The 22,351-nt window shown below is 39.9% G+C and overlaps 1 protein-coding gene across 1 annotated transcript; it reads right to left on the bottom strand.

Annotated features, from left to right (window-relative positions):
- Positions 1-58: 58 nt before the first annotated feature.
- LOC145496492 (uncharacterized) lies at positions 59-21,622 on the bottom strand. The gene is made up of 27 exons (XM_081476179.1): positions 21,071-21,622; positions 19,060-19,172; positions 18,108-18,188; positions 17,052-17,139; positions 16,671-16,931; positions 16,393-16,530; positions 15,863-15,987; positions 14,981-15,519; positions 14,118-14,214; positions 13,754-13,835; positions 13,409-13,617; positions 9,216-9,392; positions 8,816-8,863; positions 8,346-8,492; positions 7,216-7,334; positions 7,011-7,101; positions 6,417-6,610; positions 5,644-5,831; positions 5,083-5,144; positions 4,694-4,786; positions 4,166-4,324; positions 3,908-3,976; positions 3,274-3,342; positions 2,563-2,614; positions 2,176-2,320; positions 1,417-1,551; positions 59-985 (listed from the first exon to the last, which is right to left on the bottom strand). The coding sequence occupies exons 1-27, from the start codon at positions 21,104-21,106 to the stop codon at positions 567-569; spliced, it is 3,936 nt and encodes a 1,311-aa protein (XP_081332305.1). The 5' UTR covers positions 21,107-21,622; the 3' UTR covers positions 59-566.
- Between the last annotated feature and the right edge of the window lie 729 nt (positions 21,623-22,351).

The raw sequence follows: 22,351 nt of genomic DNA, 5'->3' as shown, positions 1-22,351 counted from the left end.
TTAGTTCTTATTACCAAATGATATACAATTGGTTTTTTTTTTTTGCCAGTTCAGAGAATTGGTAACACATCAAGACAATGTCCCGTGGTTAATTTAATTTGTTCAGCACTAAGCGGTAATTTTAATTCAAAGATCTTTCAAAATTATTTTGAAACTGCTACTAAAGGACAATATCCAAAGATTATTGTAGAATTAAAATGAACGAAATGTACAAATTATGGACTGCGGTATTCATGAGACTGCTCAGACTCCGGTCAAAACAAGTCAAAAGTCTTGATTGACGAATCAGAACGTTCGTAAAATCCTGGGTATTTCATAAAACATAGTGTACTAGTACATGTTAAATACATTTTTAAATAAAGTTTAAAGAAGGTCACTCAAAGGCGACCAAGAAATCTTGCAGAATTTCTTTCATACTCTAAGACTACTTAGGTTAAACATTAACCCAGCTTTGCTGATTTCCCCCGCCGTTTTGTCTTTCACTTTTCCCCACTAACTGCCCCTGGGTCTCCAAGGATGGCTAATTAATTTACGGACGCCGCCTTATTGCCAGTACTCCTTCAACATCATCTCTTGCTCGGCTTTTTGCCTGACGGAGGCCTGGGTGATTTAGTGGTCGGGGTCGATGGTCTCATAGGGTACTGGGCCAGGATGGTTTTGCGCGGGGGTTTTGAGGTCGACTTTTTCTTGCCTTGTTGTTTCTTGTCAGTTTGCTTGCCCGCTGCGGACTCCGGACGAAGTAAGTCTTGAATGTCGTCGCTCTCCTTTCCTGCCCCTGCCACCACTTCCAAACACCTCAACAAATTGGTTTGTTCCAAGTCTTTTTTGGACAAGAGTTGCATAATATCGCGCCCATCGTCCAAGGGATTTAACCACGTGGATTTACGAACGTCGGCCAGCTTCATCTTTGTGCCTTTTGGAACGTAAATATGGAATAACACTTCGACTGCTTCAGCTTTGGTCAGGGCACGGCCTTTAGCAGACACTGAGGAAAGCAAGCAAGCTTGGTGTTAGTACGCTACAGAATTGGTCTGCTTATTGATTGATTTGTAACCTGAGCTGGCGGTCAAAGGACAGTTTTTTCTCGCCAAATCCGATTTGATTATTACTAGGTGCGCAAAACTATCGCTACTTCGTTAGATTTCAAAAATAAGTTCTGGGCTCACTTTTGTTTGAAAGCCTTTTTCGCTGGTTCTTTTTCGACAGTCTAAGTGTAGATAGGTGGAGTAAGGCGCTTATTATCGGCGGAATTTTTTGTGTCAAAAATAACTTGGTTAATATTCGAAAAGGATTTTGTGTTGAAAAAGGCGCCCAGAGGAATGCCGCAAGGCAAAAGTCTCAATATAATAAAAATATAAAATAAATATAACGATATTAAACACAACAAAAATTGGAATTTTTCTGCACGTCTCTTACTTTTCGTGACAATCTCGATAGCTTCGTCGATTTCCTTTTGTGAAGGTACGTGACCAACTGACTCGAAGAACTTCTTGATGTCGTTATACTGAAGGACACCGTCGGTGGCAAATTTGTCAAACGCCACTTCGTATTCTGCAAAAAAACACAAAGTGTTTAAACAAAAGGGAACTGTTACGAAACAAGTTTTGCAATCATACAAACGAGTCTAAATAACGTTAAACCACAAACTGGAGGAAAGATTTGGCTTTTCGCTAAAAATGAAGTGACGTTTCCCCCACTTTCCCCTTCACTCCACAAGATGTCTGTTTAAACAATACTCGCACAGAGGACTGTCAGAATCTAATATTAATCAAGGAATTTAGTCTCCACTAGAAACTCATTGAGCACGTAATTTTCAACCATTATGTTAATACTAGACAACAAGTCGATGTTGCTAAGCAACATATACGCTGACGAGACAACGCGCTGGGCTTCAACTGCTTCTAGAAAATATTCGCCAAAAAAGGCACGAAACTCTGGCCAATGACTAAATACGTTCTCGAGTTCAGAGGGAGTAAAGATACTCCGATTTACCTACCCTTTCATATACCTCAACTTGTGAAATCCTTACCCTTGAATATACCTGAAGCTTGAAAACGGTGCCCCTTTCGGGCGGGGCCTCCCATATAGGCCATTATAGAGAGTACCCCCCCCCCCGGGTTATCAACCACCTGCTTGTATTTTCCTAACGAAAGAATTAAAGTAAAAAATACTCACTATTAAGCCGCTCCACATACTCCATCAACTCGTTAAACTCCAGAGCAGTGGTCGGCTCTTTGATGCCATATCTCTTCTGTACTCTGTAGAGTAGGGCCTGGTAACCCTTGATAAACTTGTTGAATGACAGCGTTCGCTTCAGAGCCTGTCATCAGAAATAATTTTAAAATATTAACCAGAAATAAAGGAGTACACGTAGAGTCGAGACGAGCAAGATTACAAGGTGCAAAACAGTTTCTTATTTCCTCGCTAAGCGTTGTAAAGTTTCATACTCGTCGAGGAACGGCGGGCAGACACCATGCTTGAACAAGAACGAACTCTTTGGCAATCCGAAAAAACATCATAAGATATGATACCAAGAGACCCTCTTTCTCAGTTTTGTCTTACCTTGGCTTTTGATTTTTCCAGCATTCGACGAACAAACCAGCCTCTGAAATACCTAAAATGGACAAAATAACTCTCGTTCAGAACCAAACATTAAAAGATATCACAAACCGTTAAATAGAACAACAGGTCAAACTGTATTAGACGATTATGCTCCATACAAAGTGTTCTTAAAACGGGATAAAATGAGATACGAACTGACAACAAATATAGTGATGATATTCAAACAGACTGCAAACGTCAATGTAGTAATTCAGAGTGACTTTAAAATGTTTAAATGAACTAAGTCACGGTTTACGCATCTTGAAAAGTTTAGCCTGAAGTTTTCAACTTCGTCGTTTGTAATCTGCGTTAATCGTCTCCATCCTTAATCGTCCATGTTCCTTTCTGGTTTATTATAATCTTTTTGATGTTTTTCTATCTTACTAACTGCTATTTTGAGGTTTCCTTCAATTTAAAGGTAATCTTGCACATGGCCAAAATGACTCGAAATACAGTGACTGAGCTCCCTTAATAAGCAGTCGCGGACAATGAACCTGCTGGTATACGTTGAGTCAATAGCGATCTAATCAGAATTCATGATTAAGTCCGTCCTGTTAGTCATGTAGCTTAGACTTCAACTTGACAGTTTTTGGTGGTCTGTTAAGCATGGCCTAGCCCTTTAAACTTTCTGAACTATTGTAGCAAAAGAAGAAGACGGTGATATCAGGTAACCTCTGAATTGTAATGGCAGCAGCTTTCTTCTGAGCTTTAGTTGGACCTTCTGGTGTGGGATGAAACACGCTAACAAACAAAAACAAAGAGGGTAAGACATGGTAACCGACTGGATGTTGATCGCCTAGTACACTGCAACACTATTGGCACCATTGTTCAGGTCAGCCCAGCGAACAAGAAGGGACAAAAATCATTCGAAGGTAAAAAAGGCTAGGTTGCATTGTACTGGCGAGGTCGCTTAAATTCCACCTCGTCTGTCTTGAAGAACTTCTGAGTGCATTCCACAGCGCGTCGGAAATTTGGATTACATGACAAAAACATTAACTGAGGAAGAAAAGCGACAGCGACTCCCACAAATCATGCTTATTTATAGCCTCTTAATAGGCCCGTACAAAAACGACCGAGTGCCAATATTGCCCAGTGCAACTCGAGCAAGTTAGGCTAGTAAATAGTGTATTATATGTCACAATTAATAAGCCGGCTGTCGAATACAAAAAAATTCACAGCTTATTTAAGTTTCCATGGAAACGGTCCCTGCGGCAAAATCCCGACCGTGAAAGAAACAATCAGAAGGCTCGGATTTACTCAAGCCTACCTTGCCATATACTAAGTCCCAATTATAAGCTATACTTACTCAAAAATATTTTGGTGAGCCTGCACTTGTTTTATCTGTTGCTCTTGTTTTTCAGCTTCTCTGTTTTGCCTGCAAGTTCATTACAAAGATACACCGTTGTTACATGAGTAAACCAATTCAGGGTTTCAGGTCAAATTCCGATACAAAAATACAACTTTCGGGAGTTCCACATATACATCACGCAAGCTTTAGAGGAAAGGAAAAACGCGTGACTGACGCGTGACCAACGCGTGACACATTAGAGAGAGCGTGACTCACATATACAAAGCGTATTGCTGCTTGTGTTTTCTGGCATCATCACGTTTCCTTAGATCCTGTTTGTATTTCCGGGCCCATTCCAGGTCACGTGAGCTGGGAGTGTACTCTTGAATCTTCTGCTTCATTACTCTCTTGCGAGCAAGAAATCCGCGAAAATTGCTGCAAAATGGAGAAAACATGATGCTCAAGTTGAAAATATCTTGACAGGAGACGATCATCTGTTTGTCGTGGGGTTTCGTTTATCCCATAAAATTATACCCATTTAGAAAGGATTTTTTTTTTTGGGTCAACATTTGAAATTTGAGCCGATGAGTTTCTAGAAAAATTTTACCTTTTGTACCAGTTGAGATGCGATATTATCACATTTTCCCCACGAGAAGTTGTAGCTACAAGTATCCAAAAGTAGGTATTGGAGATAAAGTTCGCCGCGCAACACTTTGTGTTGCGTGACGATGTGTAACGTCATAGAACACGGTCGCTTACTGTCATTTTTAAGACCAGAGTGCACGTGATTTGCGAATAACGTACCTTTGTAATGTAACTGCTGCCTTTCTTTGCCTTTCCACATCAGCTACTCTGAGTTGTTTTAAATACTGTCTGGCAATGAAGCCTCGGAAAATCCTGATATCAAGATGATAAAATAAAGACAAGTAAGTTTAGGACTGTAAATTTAAGACTGTATGTGTTGGACGAACGAGTTGAGGAGACATGGCAGAGGACGGCGTCAAAGTGGGAAGGGCCAAAGTGAGAAGGACCAAACTAGAAAGAGCCGAAATGGCAAGGGTCAAAGTGGGAAGAGCCAAAGTGGAGAGGACTATTTTGTGATGAGGACTTGACGTACAATTATTAGAGTAACAAAGCAAAAAGGCTCCTCACTAACTTGCGAATGAAAATAACTCGCGCCTTCAGTCACTCACCGCTGAATATTAACTGCTGCCCAGACTTCTCTCTGCCTCATGTAGTCTTCCGTTAGCAAGTACTGGGGAAAAAAAGAGTAAACTACTCGATTTTGTTTTCGAAAAGTGATAATTAGCACAACCACATCAATTCGCAAATCAATCCGACGAGTCAATTGTTCGTTCTGAGAATTCGACAAGACAACATCCTCTAGTTGTTCAAATTCTTTATTCTTTACATCCATCCTACCGACCTTTTAAGGTGAAAAGCGATCTTAATCTCTTTTGGAATTGGAGGGTTGAAACAATCAAGTGTAAGGTTGGAAAGCTAAATCTACACAAACGTTCTCTGTAATATTTCTGATCATTCGGTTAAAGACACCAAACTTGCAAGGTACTTGTAACGCGTAATGTGTTCTCCCGGGCTTACTACTGGTAACGTCCTGGTAACGTATTGTCATTCACTTGCCTCTAGTTACAAATTTCCCGCGCTTGCAATGGGTTATATGTTTGTTAAATTTCGCAATTTGCGACAGTAGAGTTAAAGATATCTTCTTTTATTACTTCGCTTTACAAAATCACCTCGTCATCCCAACAGAAATGCTTGAAATCACGCACTGAAAAGTTGGAAGTGTTCTCGTGAGCATGGTTGCTGCAAGCACTTCGAGCTGAGGAAGGTCTGGAACGGCTCGCTGTGGGGATTGGGATCACTCTACGCGGAGACGAGGCTGGTGAGGATGGGCGAGCTGGTGACGAGGGACGTAACGTATCTGGAAAAAGATAAAGAGATTTCCATCTTTTTGTCAGCAAATCCAACATTTGACCTACTTAAAGACTTTACAATCAGTCTTTTGCGCCCTGCAAAAGAACTAATGTTACATTACTAGCAAAGAATTTTGGACGATTTTAATTTCGGACAAAAGAAGTCTCCTAAAATAAAACCGTCCGAAATTTTTAAGCGTCCGAAATATTTACAATACAGTTTAAAATTTTTATGTAGCTCCAACGCTCTTAGTTTCCTTTATGAGGCGAACTCTAGCTGAGGCACTGCTTGAGATACGTAACAGCTTGATAGAATTTATTATTTTTTCCTCGGTATATCTCTAAAACCTTGAGGGTGAAGAAAAACTGTCATTTTCACAGATGTTGTTTCAGTCTAATTCGAGTTTTGTGGGCGTAAATTGATTCTAGTTGTTTCATCACAGTGTCCGAAATTTGTCCGAAATGTAATAACAAGTGCCCGAAAATTAAACGTCTGAAACATTTTGCAAGTAATGTAGTACATGTCGTTACTTTTCTCCTTGGTTGTTGAACGACGTAATAAAATGAACAGCGCGACTTAAAACTGAACAAACCTTTGATTCTTGAAGTGATGCTACTGTGACCGCTGTCCAAGCTGATCGTAGACGGCGATGACAAATCTTTCTGTTCCCAGGCCGGTCTGTCTTCTTGTTTGCGTTCATCTGCCGGGCCGTAATGATGTCCTTCAACCATAAGTGAGTTGTCTCTTGGAATTCGCACATCCGTACGGCGAGACTTTGAGCCATCGCTACAACAAAACCAAAATGAACTTACCAACACAGAGCTTAACAGCTGAGTCACCGATTCGCCTAATGTGTTAAGACCTTTACACTTCAAACATAACTTGAGGGGGGAACTTGAGCCAAACACTGAGAGTGAGGTTATTTATTATCTTCTACGGTGTGAGAGGAAGTGCGTGCGAGGGTGCACGCGAGTGGTGCGTACGAGTGTGCGTGCCTTCGTGCTTGCGCGAGTGCATGCATGAAGGATCGAATGACGTCAGTTAATGCTAAACCAAAGCAAGCAATCTAAAAACAACATCTAATTTGTGATCAATCCCCAGGAAACATGAGTCAGTAACTGGTACGTTATCATGGTACGTTGTTCATTAGAGTAGGGGAGCGGTGGGTGGGGAACGTCTTGCTTACCTGGGCTCTGCCTGACTTTTAGCAGGTTCTCGGTAGAGTCCGTGATCTCCTTGTAAATACCAGTTCATTGTTGACGGTTTCTCGCATTCACCTGCACATAGTAATCAAGTAACAATCATACACAACACCTTTGAAGGCGCTAGGTCACGCTAAAATTGGTGTTCCTCGCCTAAAGGAAAGTCGACATTTAATTTTAATTACTTACCAAGCCTGGGTCCCACAGGCTGGCAGAAAGAAAGGTACTCCAGATTGTAGGCAAAATCTACATTGTCATGTTCAGGGCCCATGATCAGCTTACCTCCCTGAGGCCCTGATATGCGATCACTAGAAGAATCCATAAAACAAAATAAAATAAGAATGATTAATAGCTAAGGAAAGAAACAGTCTCCAGTTCAGTCAAGAGATTATCAAGGTAAGTACTTTGATAATCTCTTGCTTCAGTATAGTATTTGTTGAGTTGAATCTGAGACGTACCTCAAACAATGGAATAAAACGAGTACTAATGACGCTTGCAAACAGAGAAAAGTGAAAATTTAATTTTTCCCGTTGGTTTGTCTTGAGTCGTTAATAAACTTAAGAGAGAATATTGTTACTGTTATTTTCTATTTTTTGCTGGATTGATTTAAAGATTAGGGGAAAAGGAAGCAAAATTAGGGCATTTTTTCCGCTTGCTGTAAATTCCATTTTTGAAGGGACACTATCACTACATTTTTTGGTCCAAACAGTGCTGAAATAATGACTGAGTGTCTCCAATAATGAAAGAAATGCTCCCAGAACAACATGATGAAGACATTGCGTGAAAAGTTGAAGGGAGACCACATTGTGATTAGTTTTTAGCGACTTTATCCTAGAGGACAACAGACTTTGAAAACGTCTGCCAGATTTTTTAATTTGAGATTACACAGGGTTCGTACCCTTTTTGAGAAACAAATTTCCAGGACTTTTCCAGGACTCAGATTGATTTTTCCAGGACTCTAAAATTCACATTAACCCTTTCACTCCAAAGATCTTAATGTTAACTCTCCTTACTGTCTGCCATACATTTCATATTTTTTGCTTGAGTTTAACAGATTTCCAGAACTTTCCAGGACTTTCCAGTCCTGGAAAATGCCACAGTAAAATTCCAGGACTTTCCAGGTTTTCCAGGACCCGTACGAACCCTGTTACAACCTTGTGCACGCGTAATCGTACTTTTAGCTTCATCGCACTTATACAGCAACTTTTACCAAAACTAGACCATCGTGTCTAGGTTTCCATCAATGAAAATGTCTTTCGGTTTTTGTCTTTTCAAACTCATGACAATGGCAGTGCCCCTTTAACTCAAAGGCTTCTTACATGTTCCTTCTGTCAGCATCACCAAGATGTCTGACGACCACCAGGGATGCCAGGGTGCGTTTGTCCAATGAGCGGCTGCCGGTTGGCATTGTCACGTGTTGCGTCTGTTGAATTTTCTTTCTCGTCCCGTGAGGAGACGTCGGTACCCTGGGGATGTTAGTGATAAACATGTGACTACAACACGTGATACAATCCACTACAACACATGATAAATATTTGACTACAACATGTGAACAACATGCGACTAGAACGTGATAAAATCCATTACAACACATTATAAACAAGTGACTACAACACGTGATAACTCTACTACAGCACGTGATGAACATGTGACTGCAGCACGTCATAAATAAAATCCACTAGAACACGTGATAAGCACGTGATAAAATCCAAACAGATATAGCATTGCCATAGCATCACAGAAACAAACAAAATGAGGTAATTTGAGACTAACACAAATCTTGTCTTACTTGAGCTTTTTTAGGTATGTTCTGTTGCCAAAACCGTCATCTGTCCACCTGTTAAAGGAAATGAAAACATCTGATCATCAGCTTCCGCCTTTGTGGTTTGTTTTACGTACACTCAGAGAACGAGCAGCTATTTCACAGTGGGAATACTACTTTCTGGCCTTTTACTGAACGCGCGAAACGTTCAAAAGTTATTAGATACCTGTGTGTATCCCAAACGGAGCAATCATTTTGATCAGTACAACAGACGCGACTGAGACAAGGCTGCCCAGTGCAAATGGTATAAAATTCACCTGGATTTGATGCAACAGGCTTTTTTTCTTAAGGTCTGGGAGTGAAGGAGCTGATCATAAAGAAGAATTTCGGCTTTGACTCTTGGATTGGAAGGCTCACAAATACTTACTGATATCTTATGGTATCTGGTACGACTGGTCCTGAAGTTTTGTAGGTCTTTGACAATTCTTGAGACTTTTCCTGAGGAAAATGTACCGTGTAATCCCTGGGGGTTCTCTCAGGGACGAGTTCCGGTTCCTTAAATTTGAGCTCCACGGATTTGCTATCAGTTGTATCCGAGGAAGGCCTGAAAACAATAAAAGGCCAACGTCACAGACCACCTGGGACAAGAAAGGTCGCGCAGTTGTAAGCCAAATGGGTCGATGTCGATCAATCTAAGGCCCCTTTCACACTACGCCGTAGAAATTTGAAAACGGCGTTTTCACAGTTGAAAACGTATCGAATGTTTTCCGTCCACACTATGTTAGAGAAATTTGAAAACGCAACAATCACCGGTCATTTCGGAATTGTGTTTGAGGAGAACAAGGGCAGGGAAATCACATGACTTTACTGACGTCATCATTTTCGAAAAGCTCCGTTTTCAAAATGTTTTCCGTCCACGCTAAAACGCAAAGCAGGCGTTTTCAAATTCCTCCGGTTTGAAGAACGTTTTCGAAAAGTTCCGTTTTCGTGAAGCCTAACCGTAGAAATAAAGTTGCGTTTTCAATTCAAATTTCTCCAGCGTAGTTTGGACTGGGCCTAAGCGAGCGACCTCGGACCGCAAGCATCTTGGCACTGGGAACAATGAAAAAAAGCAAATTGAATGAATTTTAGTGCCGAGGTATTTAGCTTTTACTTAAATAGTTAAAATAGTAGGCTAATAAAGAGTTTACGTCGGTTGAAGTGGCACAATAATGATTTATAAACTACCTTCGTGACTATGATAGTGACACTATTATACGGGCAAATCGCTGTAAGTAAAGTCACCGAAATGAAACTGCAATTCAAAGGTGGAAGTGCTAGTTGCGGGGTTGTGAAAATAACTGTGTTTGTTTCTTTTACGACGAAAAATTTAATAAAGTATCAAACATGAATAGATTTGTGACCTTGAAACTTAAAACAAGTAGCCCGTTTCGTCAAATGAATCCACTTACTGTACGCTTAGTCGTAAACACCACTATTGACAACAGTGAATCGTTAACTTTCAGCCAAAACGAGCACGTTTTCAGCGCGGATTAATAATCAAGGATTACTTTAATAAGCTAAATTTACTCTGTGAGATTATTTTGTTTAAAGAAAATGATCAAAAATAGAAACGACATAAATTTTGCAAATAAGCTGAGACGTACGGAATGACACACTGCAAACAAACCACCATGTATAAACAAAGAATAGTTCACAGCGTCAATTGCACAATACCTCTCTCCGCGAAGATATTTTCCGAAGTTTGAGCGAGCGATATTTGGCAAGAAAAGCCCGTCTTTTGTGTCAGTGGAGTACGACCAAGGCTGCATGGAAACGCTGCAAGAATGCATGTGATGTGAAAGAAATCACAAATGATAAACAATGCGACGAAAAAGCGAACGTCCCAAGCGAGCAAGCAGTTTACCTGGCCGAAGGAATTTCGTGAATTTCGTCGACTCTCTGACAAGGGCACGAGGCAGGTCGCCTATCATAAATGTAGCATGGATCAAGCCATGGTAACTTATGCCTGGAGATATTGTTAAGTGACACCGGTATGTGTTCAGCCATGACTTACTTAAAGAGTCTTGCTAATTAGGAACTTGTAAAGGCGCTAATAACACAACGCGTTATGTTAAAAAATGGATTTTTACACTTGATTGTGTAAACAAGATGTCACTTTTCAAATTTTCAAATTCAAAGTCATTAGTAATTCATCACGTTTAAACAAACGAAATCATGACTGTGACGTTGTTTGGATATCTGATTTTAAAAGAATATATTTTTATGATTTTATTTCTACGTTTTCTCCTCAGTTTTAGTTTCGATCGAGAAGATAGATCAAACACTCAAGACCGTGTTTGACCACATTTCCAAACACCTAAAAGTTCGTCAAAAATACTCCGCTACGCCTCGTATTTTCAGCTCTCTTCTCGGTGAATGGAAATGTGGTCAAACACGGTCTTTCGTGTTTGATATATTGCGTCATAGTATGATTACGTAAAGAAGAGAAAAGAGAGGACCAAAATAGCCTTCGTAAATTGTCTTTCTTTCCAGGGACACCGGCAAAATCATTGACTTTCGGATTGCACTAGAAGATTTTAATCTGATTTCGTTCAAAAAATGAAAGCAAAATAAATACTATTAAGTTGTAAGCAGAACTTGTTCTGTTGTCACTGATCGTATCGAGATCGGTTCGTTGTAGTTCATATTTTAAATACCGTAAATCCTCGAATTAGCGCCCGGGGCGCTTACTTCAAATTTAGGAGAAGACGGGGGACACTTATTCGAAGGAGGTACTTATTTAATTTTTCCCAAATCGTGGCCTGACATGATCATTTTTTTAATACATCATCAGCGCGTAAACAACAACATAAGCTGTTTATTGACATAAAAAGATGATCTTAAAGTTTAAATCGCAGCACCGTTAGTACTTAACGTGTTCAACGTGTTCACTTAATGTGTTCACAAACTGAAACAATGTGCAAATCTTATACTACATGACGAAAACCATACGTCCTTTGTTTTCTCATTACTCGTCCACAAAAGGAGGGGGAGGGGAGGGGCGCTATTGGAGGGGGGGGGGCGCTTATTTTAAATTTCGGCCGATAGGAGGGGCGCTTATTCGACGGGGGCGCTTATTCGAGGGGGCGCTAATTCGAGGATTTACGGTACTGATTCATACTCTCTCTTTTTTTTTTTTATAAGAATATTGTTTTTTCGGCCGAGGCTGAAAGTTCTCATTTTTCTTCCGATTTTAGGCTGAAAATATTCTTGTGAATATTCTTAGATTATATCGTATGACATTTTCGTTTTCGAATGTATTTTAGCGCTGTTTCTTTTTTGCTAGTTTTGCCGTGTGGAGAAAGGAAGAATTTTACACGGTTTAGTTAAAACATATATTTGTACTGTATTTACCAGAAACATAATCTCTTGTATTTACATATTTTCAACACACAAAACTATATTCTTTTCGAAATCTAAGCCTTGGGTTTATTCTTAAAATATTCTTAAAATTTCGCATATTTCAGCCTCGATATTCTTATAGATTATATTCTTATAAAAAAAGAGTGTAACTTATTGATTGAGCATAATCTCTTGTTGAGAGCAATCTTCCTTTTCTTTTGTGATTTCACGACGAAAATCTTTGAGTGTACGTTATGTTCTGCAAAAGGACACTTCCATTACAATGAAGGCAAGAACTGGTAAAGAATGGTATTTGTTTAAAAATAGAGCGGTTTTCAATTGAGTGTCGTAAAACCAAAACCAAACCAATTCTCACCAATTAGACTGCTCAGCAAATCTCAAACCGTAGTAAAACGAAAACAAAAACCAAAGTAATTGCCTGATTACTGTCGACACTCAACTGGAAACCGTACTAGTAATGAGTAAAGTTACCTAATGAAGAAATCTGTTGAACTCTATTTTTTTACTGTTTATCATGTTTCTTTATCAAACAACTTTAAATTACAGCGTATCTATACATTTCTTTTTTGGAGAGCTTTCTGAAGTTTTGAGTTCTGAAGATGTCCATTCGTTTTTCTTAGCACAAGGATAATTTTAAAAGCCTCTCGCATTTTGCTGATAGAAGAAGATCTTTCAAGATCTAAATTATTTAAGGTTTAAAATCCGAGCCAAGCCTGTAACCTCGTAAATTGATAAACGGCTAGTTTTAAAACATCGGCGTGTTTGTTACTTTTTTCATTCTTAGCGGTGTGCCACAAAACAAAATGACTGCAGCTGTTTCAGTACGCAAACATTCGTGAACTAAAAACAATTTTTACAAAAAATGTCACACCCGCTGATGAAGAACTCGTAACAGAACACGAGCCATCGACGAAAAGCGCGGGAAAAGTCACGTGACCCAAGTTTGCTTTAGTCTTGAACCTGATTGGCCAAAAACAAATACTCCACTGTGTCATGTTTGAACTTTCACAAACACATTTTGAGCGTTTCAAAGTCCACTTTTTACAATTCAATTCACTTAGAAAGCAATAAATGTTTTTAAGCCCCAGTAACACCGAAATGTTAAGCGGAATCGGTGTTCGAGATTCAGGTTATAACTTCATAACAGAGTACCTACTCAAGTGTGTTTACTCGTGAATTTGTAATGAGCAAGTATTTTGCGCGACCTTCACTTACCTGTCAGGTGGTTTCTCCTTTGGCGGGCTATCTTGCTCAGAGGAGGTCTGGGGCGGAGCACTCTCCACTTCAGAATGATCTTGAGAGGGGACTGATGCTGATGAAAATTCTTCACTGACCGGGTTAGGGGAAGTCGATTTTGTGGAGCTGCCAGATGGAACCTGAATGGTCGGCTGTCTGAATCCTGACGAGAACTTTTGACCTTTCATCTAAATAGGGAACGTTACCAAGCAATAACAATTATACGGTTTACTGTAACTCACCTTGCGTGACACTACGCTGACACTGTACAAGTCACGCACATCACACAACGTAAGAAGTGTAACGAAAGTAAAATGCACTAACCCTCCCCCGGTCATACTCCATTTGTACACCAATAGGTGTAATCATTCCAAGAACTGCGTCCACTTTGATTACCTCTTGAGGGCTGAAACGAAAAATATGTTTTACGTTTACAAAGGTAAACTGCAAAGGAGGGCATATCTCGTAAGTAATATACAGAGCGCGCTTTCTAAAAGTTAGTCCCGGAAATTAACAAAAATCTAAAACCTACAAGAGCCGTTGGAAAGGGGAAAAGACATGCCGTTGGTTCTAAAAATCCCGCGCAAGTTTGGTTGAGGAATAGAGCAATACTTTACTTGTTCTGCTTGTTTCCAGTAATCTCGCGGTTCGCGGTTTTGAGAGTCATCGTCCATGATTTTCAACTTACTTGTTGAGCGGTACTGTGGCATGTCTTACATGCCTGGCAGGACTTGTGCTGGACCACTGGTGACCGTTTTCCGACGAACTTCTGCTGTGGCCGTTTGCTGCAAAGAAATCGATAAAACAGGCGACTGTAGGTACGTCTAGTGAAACAATTATTATGAGGGTGGTTCAGGGTATTTTCATGATTCGTGAACTTCGTTATTTTTTCTACGTGAAATGTAAAATGTTCTTATCCTCGGGAACGTGATTTTGTTAGCAGCCGTGAACAGTGATTACATAAAATAATTTTGCGTGAAACAAGACTGAAATATACATTATATTAGTCGTCAACCGTTATTTTTCTTATTTTTTGTCTTATTTTCAACACCGTCATCAACTGATAATCATTGCACAACCGTGACAAGAATTCTATTCGATCCCTTTCCGTAAGTCTTAGGCCCCGTCCACAACTGAAGAAGGAATTTGAAAACGCAGCTTTATTTCTACGTTTAGGCCTACGGTCCACACTAATCCGTCACGAAATCGGAGTTTTTCGAAAACGCTCTTCAAACCGGAAGAATTTGAAAACGCTGGGTTTTCGTTTTCGTGTGGACGGAAAACAATTTGAAAACGGAGCTTTCGGAAAACGATGCAGTTACGATAATCTTGTGATTTCCCTGACCGAGTTTTCCTCAAACGTAAATCCAAAACGACCGATGATTGTTGCGTTTTTAAATTCCTCCGGCGTAGTGGGACCTAAAATATTTGATGCGTTTTCAGAGTGAAACCTCCGTTTTCAAATTCCTCCGGCGTAGTGTAGAGGTGGCCGTACAGGGGAACATGTCCCTATGCCTAAGGCTGAAAAGCGACAACAAATAAAAACCTTACCAGTGTTTGATCCAGAGTACATAATAGAATAACTGGGTATTACTTCAGGTGCAGATAAATCATAAGTTCCAACTGGAGAAGGTTGCACAGTTTTTCTACTATCCTGTGCTGGGTCAGCTCTCTTCACATTCACGTCTCCGTTAACAATTTCTAAATCAACTTGCTTTTCTTGCGCTGAACTCAGATCTTTGACGTAATGATCGTAGTCATGAAGCAGCTTTTTCTGTAACAATTCATGCTGCTCTTCTAAAAGTTCTTCCTCTTTTTTCTGATGTTTCAGAATCTCCTCCAGCTGGGAGGGTGTGGCCTCTTTGGGTATGGTGTGTGCATGATGCCGTGTCGACTTTTTCCCTGTTTCTGTTCCATTTACTGCAGAATTGGTTTTCTCCTCATTTCCGTCATTATCATTTTCACTGTTCATTTTAGTCTCCTCTACGGTAGGATAACTGCTTCTGTCTTTCACAACTCCTGAAGCTATTTTCACTGACGGTTCCTTTACAATGTCTGGACTGAAGTGTGCTGACAAAGGAGACTTTGTTCTACAACAACCAACAGATGAACCAAATTATTAAATACGTAATTATTGAAGCTGACAACGATAGAACATACAAGAGAGACGTTATGTTGAAGCAAAGAAAGTTGCCAATTAGAGGGGACAGTTTAAGTAAAAAAATTGTTTACTGGAGGCATTTCATCAACTGTCTTCATTGGTTAACCATTCCTCATCGTACTCGGTACTGATAATTATTGTCCCCTTCATCAGTTTATATTTCTTGTGCCAAAAAATATTTTCCAACAGCATTACATTTGAAATTTAAGACAGGGTATTTAAATTTTGTGCGTAAGCTAATGCTGAGATGCTAAGTTGTAAACAAGTCTAACCTTGTGGGCACAGGGGAGTCCCTTGGTGAAGAGAGGGGTGATATAACTGGTGATGAGTATGGAGCAGGACTGCTGTTGGTTGGTCTAAGAATGAATGACTTCAGCTTTTCTGGACTCACTCTTCCCTACACAAAAAAAATTACTATAATAACAATCAGAGAACTTGTAGAACTCAGAGACAGGGGTTTCACTCAGGGCCGGGCACCAGGTAAATTGACTGGCTATGAGAATGATTTTGCCCAGCTGGTTTGACCATCTACATGTATCAGAAAGTTTTTCTAACAAAGAAGTTCAGTTCCAATAGTTTTTGCTGCCTGTGAAAACCAGTTGCCCTACTGCTGGAAACATTAATGAGACCCCTGCAGAGATGACCAATAATTTTGCCCCTTCTGGACCCCAAATGAGTAGCAAAAATACAGTTGTCCCATTTCAACCAAAAATGTATCAACCATTCAAAACATTCCCCCGCCCCCCCCCCCCACCGCTTGAAATTTACCCAATATCACCCAGATTGAATAAGTGTGACCAACCTTATTATTCCGGAATACAGGTGGTGCAGTGCCAGGCCTATAGATGTACCCACCAGGCACACTATCATAGTCCATAAATGAGCCATCACTTGGATGGGGTCCATAGGGGCTTATATGAAGGCTCCTTGTCAGTGAATCCTAAAAGAAATCATGTTTGGGGAAAAAATTAGTATTTTCTTGGTCCGCTACAGTTCAGAAGGAAAATATGAACAAATCATTTATTTGAATGTGTAATTTACACAAAAAAAGAATGTAATTATGTTTAAAAAGTTCCTAACCCTAGTCCAAAGATCTCTTTGATGTTTAGTTGGTTTTGAAGCTGAAGAGGGCCTTTTAGGTCCATTCTGCTGTTGGGCCTCATTCCAAGTCACATATCTGACACCTCTCCGGCCCTCAATAGAAGGTGCTGTTTTAGGTCTCAGGTGTAATTTGGGAACTTTAGTGAGCTCCATCAGTTCTTCCTCTTCCTCGTCCTCGTCAAAGCTGTCATGGCCATCAGAGTTCCTTTCACTCTTTGCAGAGTTCGGAATTTGAATTTTCTGGCAGTTGAAATGAAAAATGACGGTACAAAGTCTTAGTCACCTCTGTCTCACCAAAGGATGCATACAGATTTATATAATCAAGGAATCAATGATTAAAATGCAAAGAATTGTACTCACAGGGGGTGATGTGATCAGCGTCTTGTTTGCCTTGTACCACTTATAAATCTTCATTAAATCCTCATGCTGTTTATCGAAGTACTTTGACCTGCAAGTAGGTAAAAGATAAAGTCTGCATACAAACCCAGTGGTCCATCAGGCTTGTTCTTATCTCTAGTTTCTGTAGCACAATGACTAGGAGTATTTCTACTCCACCCTGGATGGGATGTTAGTCATCACAGGGTTACCCCCAGTATTAACTTTGCTGGTAACCATTACACACACTAGGGTAGAGAGAGGCACACTGTGAGAATAATGTGTCTTGGCCATTTGAACACAATGACCCTGGACAGTGACTTGTGCCTGGACTGCTCGATCCTGAACAGTGAGGCAGCAACATGAGGTGACTAGAAGTATTGCTATTTCCCCTTAATTGGACATTGATTCACTATGTTGTCCCTGAAAAGATTTAGACCAGCCCAATGGAAGGTTTTTGTGTTCTTCAAGAAAATATCTGTACCCCAACCCCAACCCCATGGAAGAGTTTTTGGTTTCAACCAACTACATCTCTAGAACTTCCCTTCTAGCTTCATTCATTCCCTCGAAATTCTTGGTTCTTGAGATCCGCCACCCCCTTGAAACTTCTAAATGACTCTCCATGGGGGTTTGTAGGTATGTATATTATCTGAGGCACATGTATTGGTGGTATCCATTTATCAGGGTCTCAAAGGGGTTTAGGACTCCAGAGCTCTGCGTCTAAAATAGTGGAGCTCAACAGCTTCAAACTCAAAAAAGTGGGGTTCCAGTGCTACATAGTACCTACTTTAAGGCTCTGACTCTGGACTCAGGGCTGATTTATACACCTGGGTGGAGAGAGGCACTGTGAGAGTAAAGTGTCTTGCCCAAGAACACAACACAAGGACCCGATTAAGACTTAAACCTTTGGCACTTGATCTGGAGTCCAGTGTGATAACCATTAGGCCATGCAATAAATCAAGTATTTATGTAAACCAAATATACAAGGATTTTTAGTGGATTAACTCTTATCACTGCAGTCATCAGATGGTAAAAACTTACGTTGCAACCTCAGACAGCATTTTTAACAATGTTCCATAGAATGGTTTGTCATATGGGTCTCCTTCGTCATATAAATATGGCCTGTGAAAATAAACAGACAGTCAAACCTCTCTTGAGTCGGAATGTGCAGTTCCAGAAAATATCCATACCCACCCCAAGGAAGGTTAATGGAAATTCCAAGGGGGGGGGGGGGGTCCAAAAGCCAAAAGTATCAAAGGAAAGTATGAAGCTAAACCAGAATTTCCAGGAGGGTGGGGGTTTCAAACTAAAAAAACCTTCCATGGGAGGGGTATAGATAATTTCTGGAGTAACACAATGCTTGGGAACAGATCACACTTCCACTTACAAGAAAATATTCCATTACAAAAAGTTAACTGTGCAATCAAGTGTTTACACTTTATGTGAGACTGTTGCTTCAGGTGTTCCCATGTGGCCACGGGAGGATAAAATTCCAGTGTTTGTATATAGCTCAGCAGGGCTACAACTTAAAATTGAATTATAATTTTTAGAGTGAAAGCCACTTCAGCCTTAGCTGGTTTCCATCTGGGGCCTCTATGAAGGTCAAATTGGAATTTGGAAATGTGGGCTTTTAAGGAGGGAGGAAAACTGGAGTACCCAATAGAAAAACTCTTGGAGTAATTAAGATGACAGCCAGCTACAACCTCATGCTAGTCAAATTTATGGTATCAGGCAGCAATTGAGCCCAGGCCATACAGGTGGGAGGCAAGAGCTTTTTAATTTTTGAGCAGGAGTGGTAGGTAAGTACTCTCATCACCATGGCATTCTTGCTCCCCAGGAAACGTGTCCCTTTATATATGGTAGGTATTGCGTCAAAGAAGCTAGTAAGTTGGGTGAGAAGGACCTATTACCAAATAGATCTATATATAAATAAATACAAGCTAATTTTTGTGAAATATCAATTACTGAGGCAAAAAATTATATTCTTGTGTACCTCATATCCAGATCTTTGGCTTCTCTCTTTCCGGTTAAAATTGCAATTTTGACATCTTTGTAGTACTTTTCAAGAGCTGTGGTCATCACACGAAACTCTGAATAGTTCATGAGCTAAAAAAAAGCATCAGAATATACATCAGGTCAAGAGGTTTATGAGTGCCATGTAGGGTGCATCTATTTAACATTAATAGATTATAAGTTTGAGATTTCTATCAGGTGATAGTTGATGAGGGCTTTACACATAGAAATCAATAGAGAATAACCTTGTTTTAGTATAAATCTACCAGTCATTCAAAACTTTATCTACATCTATCCTCTACACATGCAGACACTTTGAAAATGCAAAGAAGCTGTTGCCATTTTTGTTAACAACTGCACACTGCTAGGCTACTCATTATCTGCAACAGAATAGATAGTAGTGCACCCAATCACAGAATGGCATTTGTGATAGCACGGTAATAGATTTATACTAAGGACATATGCTATTGATCCCAGACGTCCTTTGAAATGGCTTTTTTTTTTCAGGCTGTTTTGTGCACTGTTGGTTTCATTCACATGATTGAAAAAAGTGACTGTGTGATGATGAATTCATGATTGTGTGATGAGTGAATCTCTGCTGTCGGGGAAGTTGCTTCACAGTTTGTTTGCAAGTTTGTTGAGTTTTGCACTTTCTTACAAGGTGCAATCTAAGATATGTTACAGAGAAGAGTTCAACAGATGCAAAATCCATCGCATGGATAAGATTTGCCTTGAACTTGGAACTTTTGGGGAATTTGCAAATGCTGGGCTGCAAACTTTGGCCATCTGCACCGAGAAATGTTTTATCATCATGTGATCACTTGTTTTGAATCACGTGAATGAAACCAATGGTTTGCGAAACGGCCTGGAAAAAGAAAGCCATTCCAAAGGACGTCTGGGATCAATAGAAGTTAAATAAATATGTATGATGAATGAGAGATGGCTTTTAATCTCCTCTTACTTGCTCATTAACACCTAAAAATGGTTTTTGTATTGCGGTCACTTCCCCAGATAAAATAAAGATTAATTAACTATAAGCACTGGATCTCAAGAATTTGTTGAGGTTCACTGATACAGAATTAATGATATTAAATAGATTGCTTATTTCTTAGTTCCTAAAACACCTTGATGAAGACTGAGAAATATTAAAAAAATAATTATGATTGCAGCAATTTGCTGTGTTCACAAAACAAAACTGTTAAGCTAGTTGTTTTCAGAAAGAATAGCAAAATTGTCTTTGAACAGTGAACAATATGTACAATTGAAACGAATTTAAATGGATCAAAACTCATAACTTCCCATTAGCGAACGATTAAAACCAGAAAACAATATATCAAGTTCGAAAAGTTTTGTAAAGAACAATAAAAGTACAATTCTCCTTCGGTTCTTCTTTGTTTAAGCTCGTTTCTACAACCATCAGCTAGCTAGCTACAGGATACCCAGCTGTGTTTGACTCTGTTTTAAATTATTGAATGAGCTGTTCTATAACATTTGCATCAATCAAATGCTTTCAACAAGTTGAAATGGTAACTTGTTAACATAACAACTACTACATTGTCTGAATTTACCACTGTTGCTAACGTGGTAGGCAGTGCTTCAGTTTTTATTGGTTCTGATGAATGTATCAGTAATCCTTACCAACGACCTTGACGTAATAAAAGTCAACATTTCACAAACTAATGAACTGGTTCAATATTAAAGAAGTGTTAATTTCGCCGCCTGATCAAACCTCTCCAGAAATGTAACGAAACCTCTAGACAAGCTAAATTGAAGTCTCATCGATCCATATAAAGGTGTTATCTAAAAGGAATTTCAACTCCGGCGGACGTTGCAGTAATTTTGTAAACGAGGGATATCATAACGGAATCAAGTAGGAGAAAACAAAGATCGTCAGGTGGTTTGATTAGAATCATGCTTACTTGTGCATTGTGCAATCTTTTGACATGGACTAATACAAAGTTTACGTAAGCTTGTGCTGTTTCAAAAAATACCTTCGATCTCCGAAGAGTTCTCAGATCTCTCTCCATCTTCACTTCTCAAGACTCTTTGTACCCCTGTTCAACGAATGGTTTGCGCCAGATCAGTCATTGTGGATCCAACAAGATGTTGGGGCTGTTTGCATTTCATCAATATCGTGCGTTCTTTCAATAAACCTGTTGCTATCGTCCTATTTCTCCACATGAGCGCTCCAGCGCTTCGGTGATTAAGCGAATATTCTGCATCCCATATCACCTCAGGGCGTGCGTGTTATCCATGTTTACTCCGCATGTCATCAGCTCAACCAAGCAACACAAATATAACGAGGAAAATTACTTCGTTTGTTTACTGAAATAACCCACATCTCATGAACGTCACGCATTCTTAAGTTTGTTGCTCTTTTGGAAACAGGGCCTGCAGTATCATTTGGTCAGCAGAAATTGAAAACGCGTGCAACCTCGCGCAACCACGCGTAAAGGGTCGCGTAAAGAATCGTGAAATAAACGCAAAGAAAAGTCGGCCAACTTACACAAAGTCATTTCAGAATAACTCTGTTTAAGGGTTTAACTCCACCATTCGGATATCTAGCAAGATATTTAGATGTTCTGGAAGACGGAAAGCCGGCATTCTCCTTCCCAAACAATGGTTTGCATCTGAAAAAACTTCGGCAGAGTCAATCGATATAGGCAACTTGTTCGGGCTTGCCCTGCACGGTAATTTGAAAATTGTGCTTCCCAAAGTTTTGGGCAGGTGGGGGATGACGGAGGAGACGGGGGAGGGGGGGGGGGGGGTGGAGAAAGGGAGAGCTTCTCAAAAACGCAAAGCTGCACATAACAACTCTCAAAAACATCAATGTAAAGCGCATAACAAGTCAGTACAATTTCAGACGAACACGAAAAGTCTACAACGTTCTACTATAAAATAACAGCGACTGAAAGGGGCTTAATAATCGTGAAAAACAGAGTTGTTCTTTTAGAGCCACAACTCAATAAAAACTAATGGGAGGAATTGTTATGAAAGGTTTCTTCGTCAATCATGGGAGCATATTTTCGTAATCATACTATTTCGGTAGAAGACTGATCTAATACGTTCATATGATGTGGCCTGAAGGGGTTTATTGACTAAATAAACCACACAGCATCAGAAATGATTCATAAACATTTTTAAAAACACAACGTACCTTGAATTTTCAACCATTCCGCAGATGAAATTAAATTCAGAGTGCTGATCATAAGGCGCTAATTGAAGATATAACTTTCTTGTTTGGGAACTTATTCACGTGAGCTTTTAAGGTC

This window comes from Orbicella franksi, chromosome 9 (genome assembly GCF_964199315.1).
Source record: "Orbicella franksi chromosome 9, jaOrbFran1.1, whole genome shotgun sequence".
Taxonomy (NCBI): Eukaryota; Metazoa; Cnidaria; class Anthozoa; order Scleractinia; family Merulinidae; genus Orbicella; species Orbicella franksi.
The sequence above is the reverse complement of the archived record's forward strand: the minus strand, read 5'-3'. Positions and strand labels throughout refer to the sequence as shown.

Coding starts and splice junctions, on each gene's coding strand:
- LOC145496492 (XM_081476179.1), bottom strand. CDS start 21,106: ATGGAGAGAGATCTGAGAACTCTTCGGAGATCGAAG. Junction 15,520..15,862: donor GACTCCCCTGTGCCCACAAG/GTTAGACTTGTT, acceptor TGGTTGTTGTAG/AACAAAGTCTCCTTTGTCAG. Junction 3,977..4,165: donor CAGCAATACGCTTTGTATAT/GTGAGTCACGCT, acceptor ATGAACTTGCAG/GCAAAACAGAGAAGCTGAAA.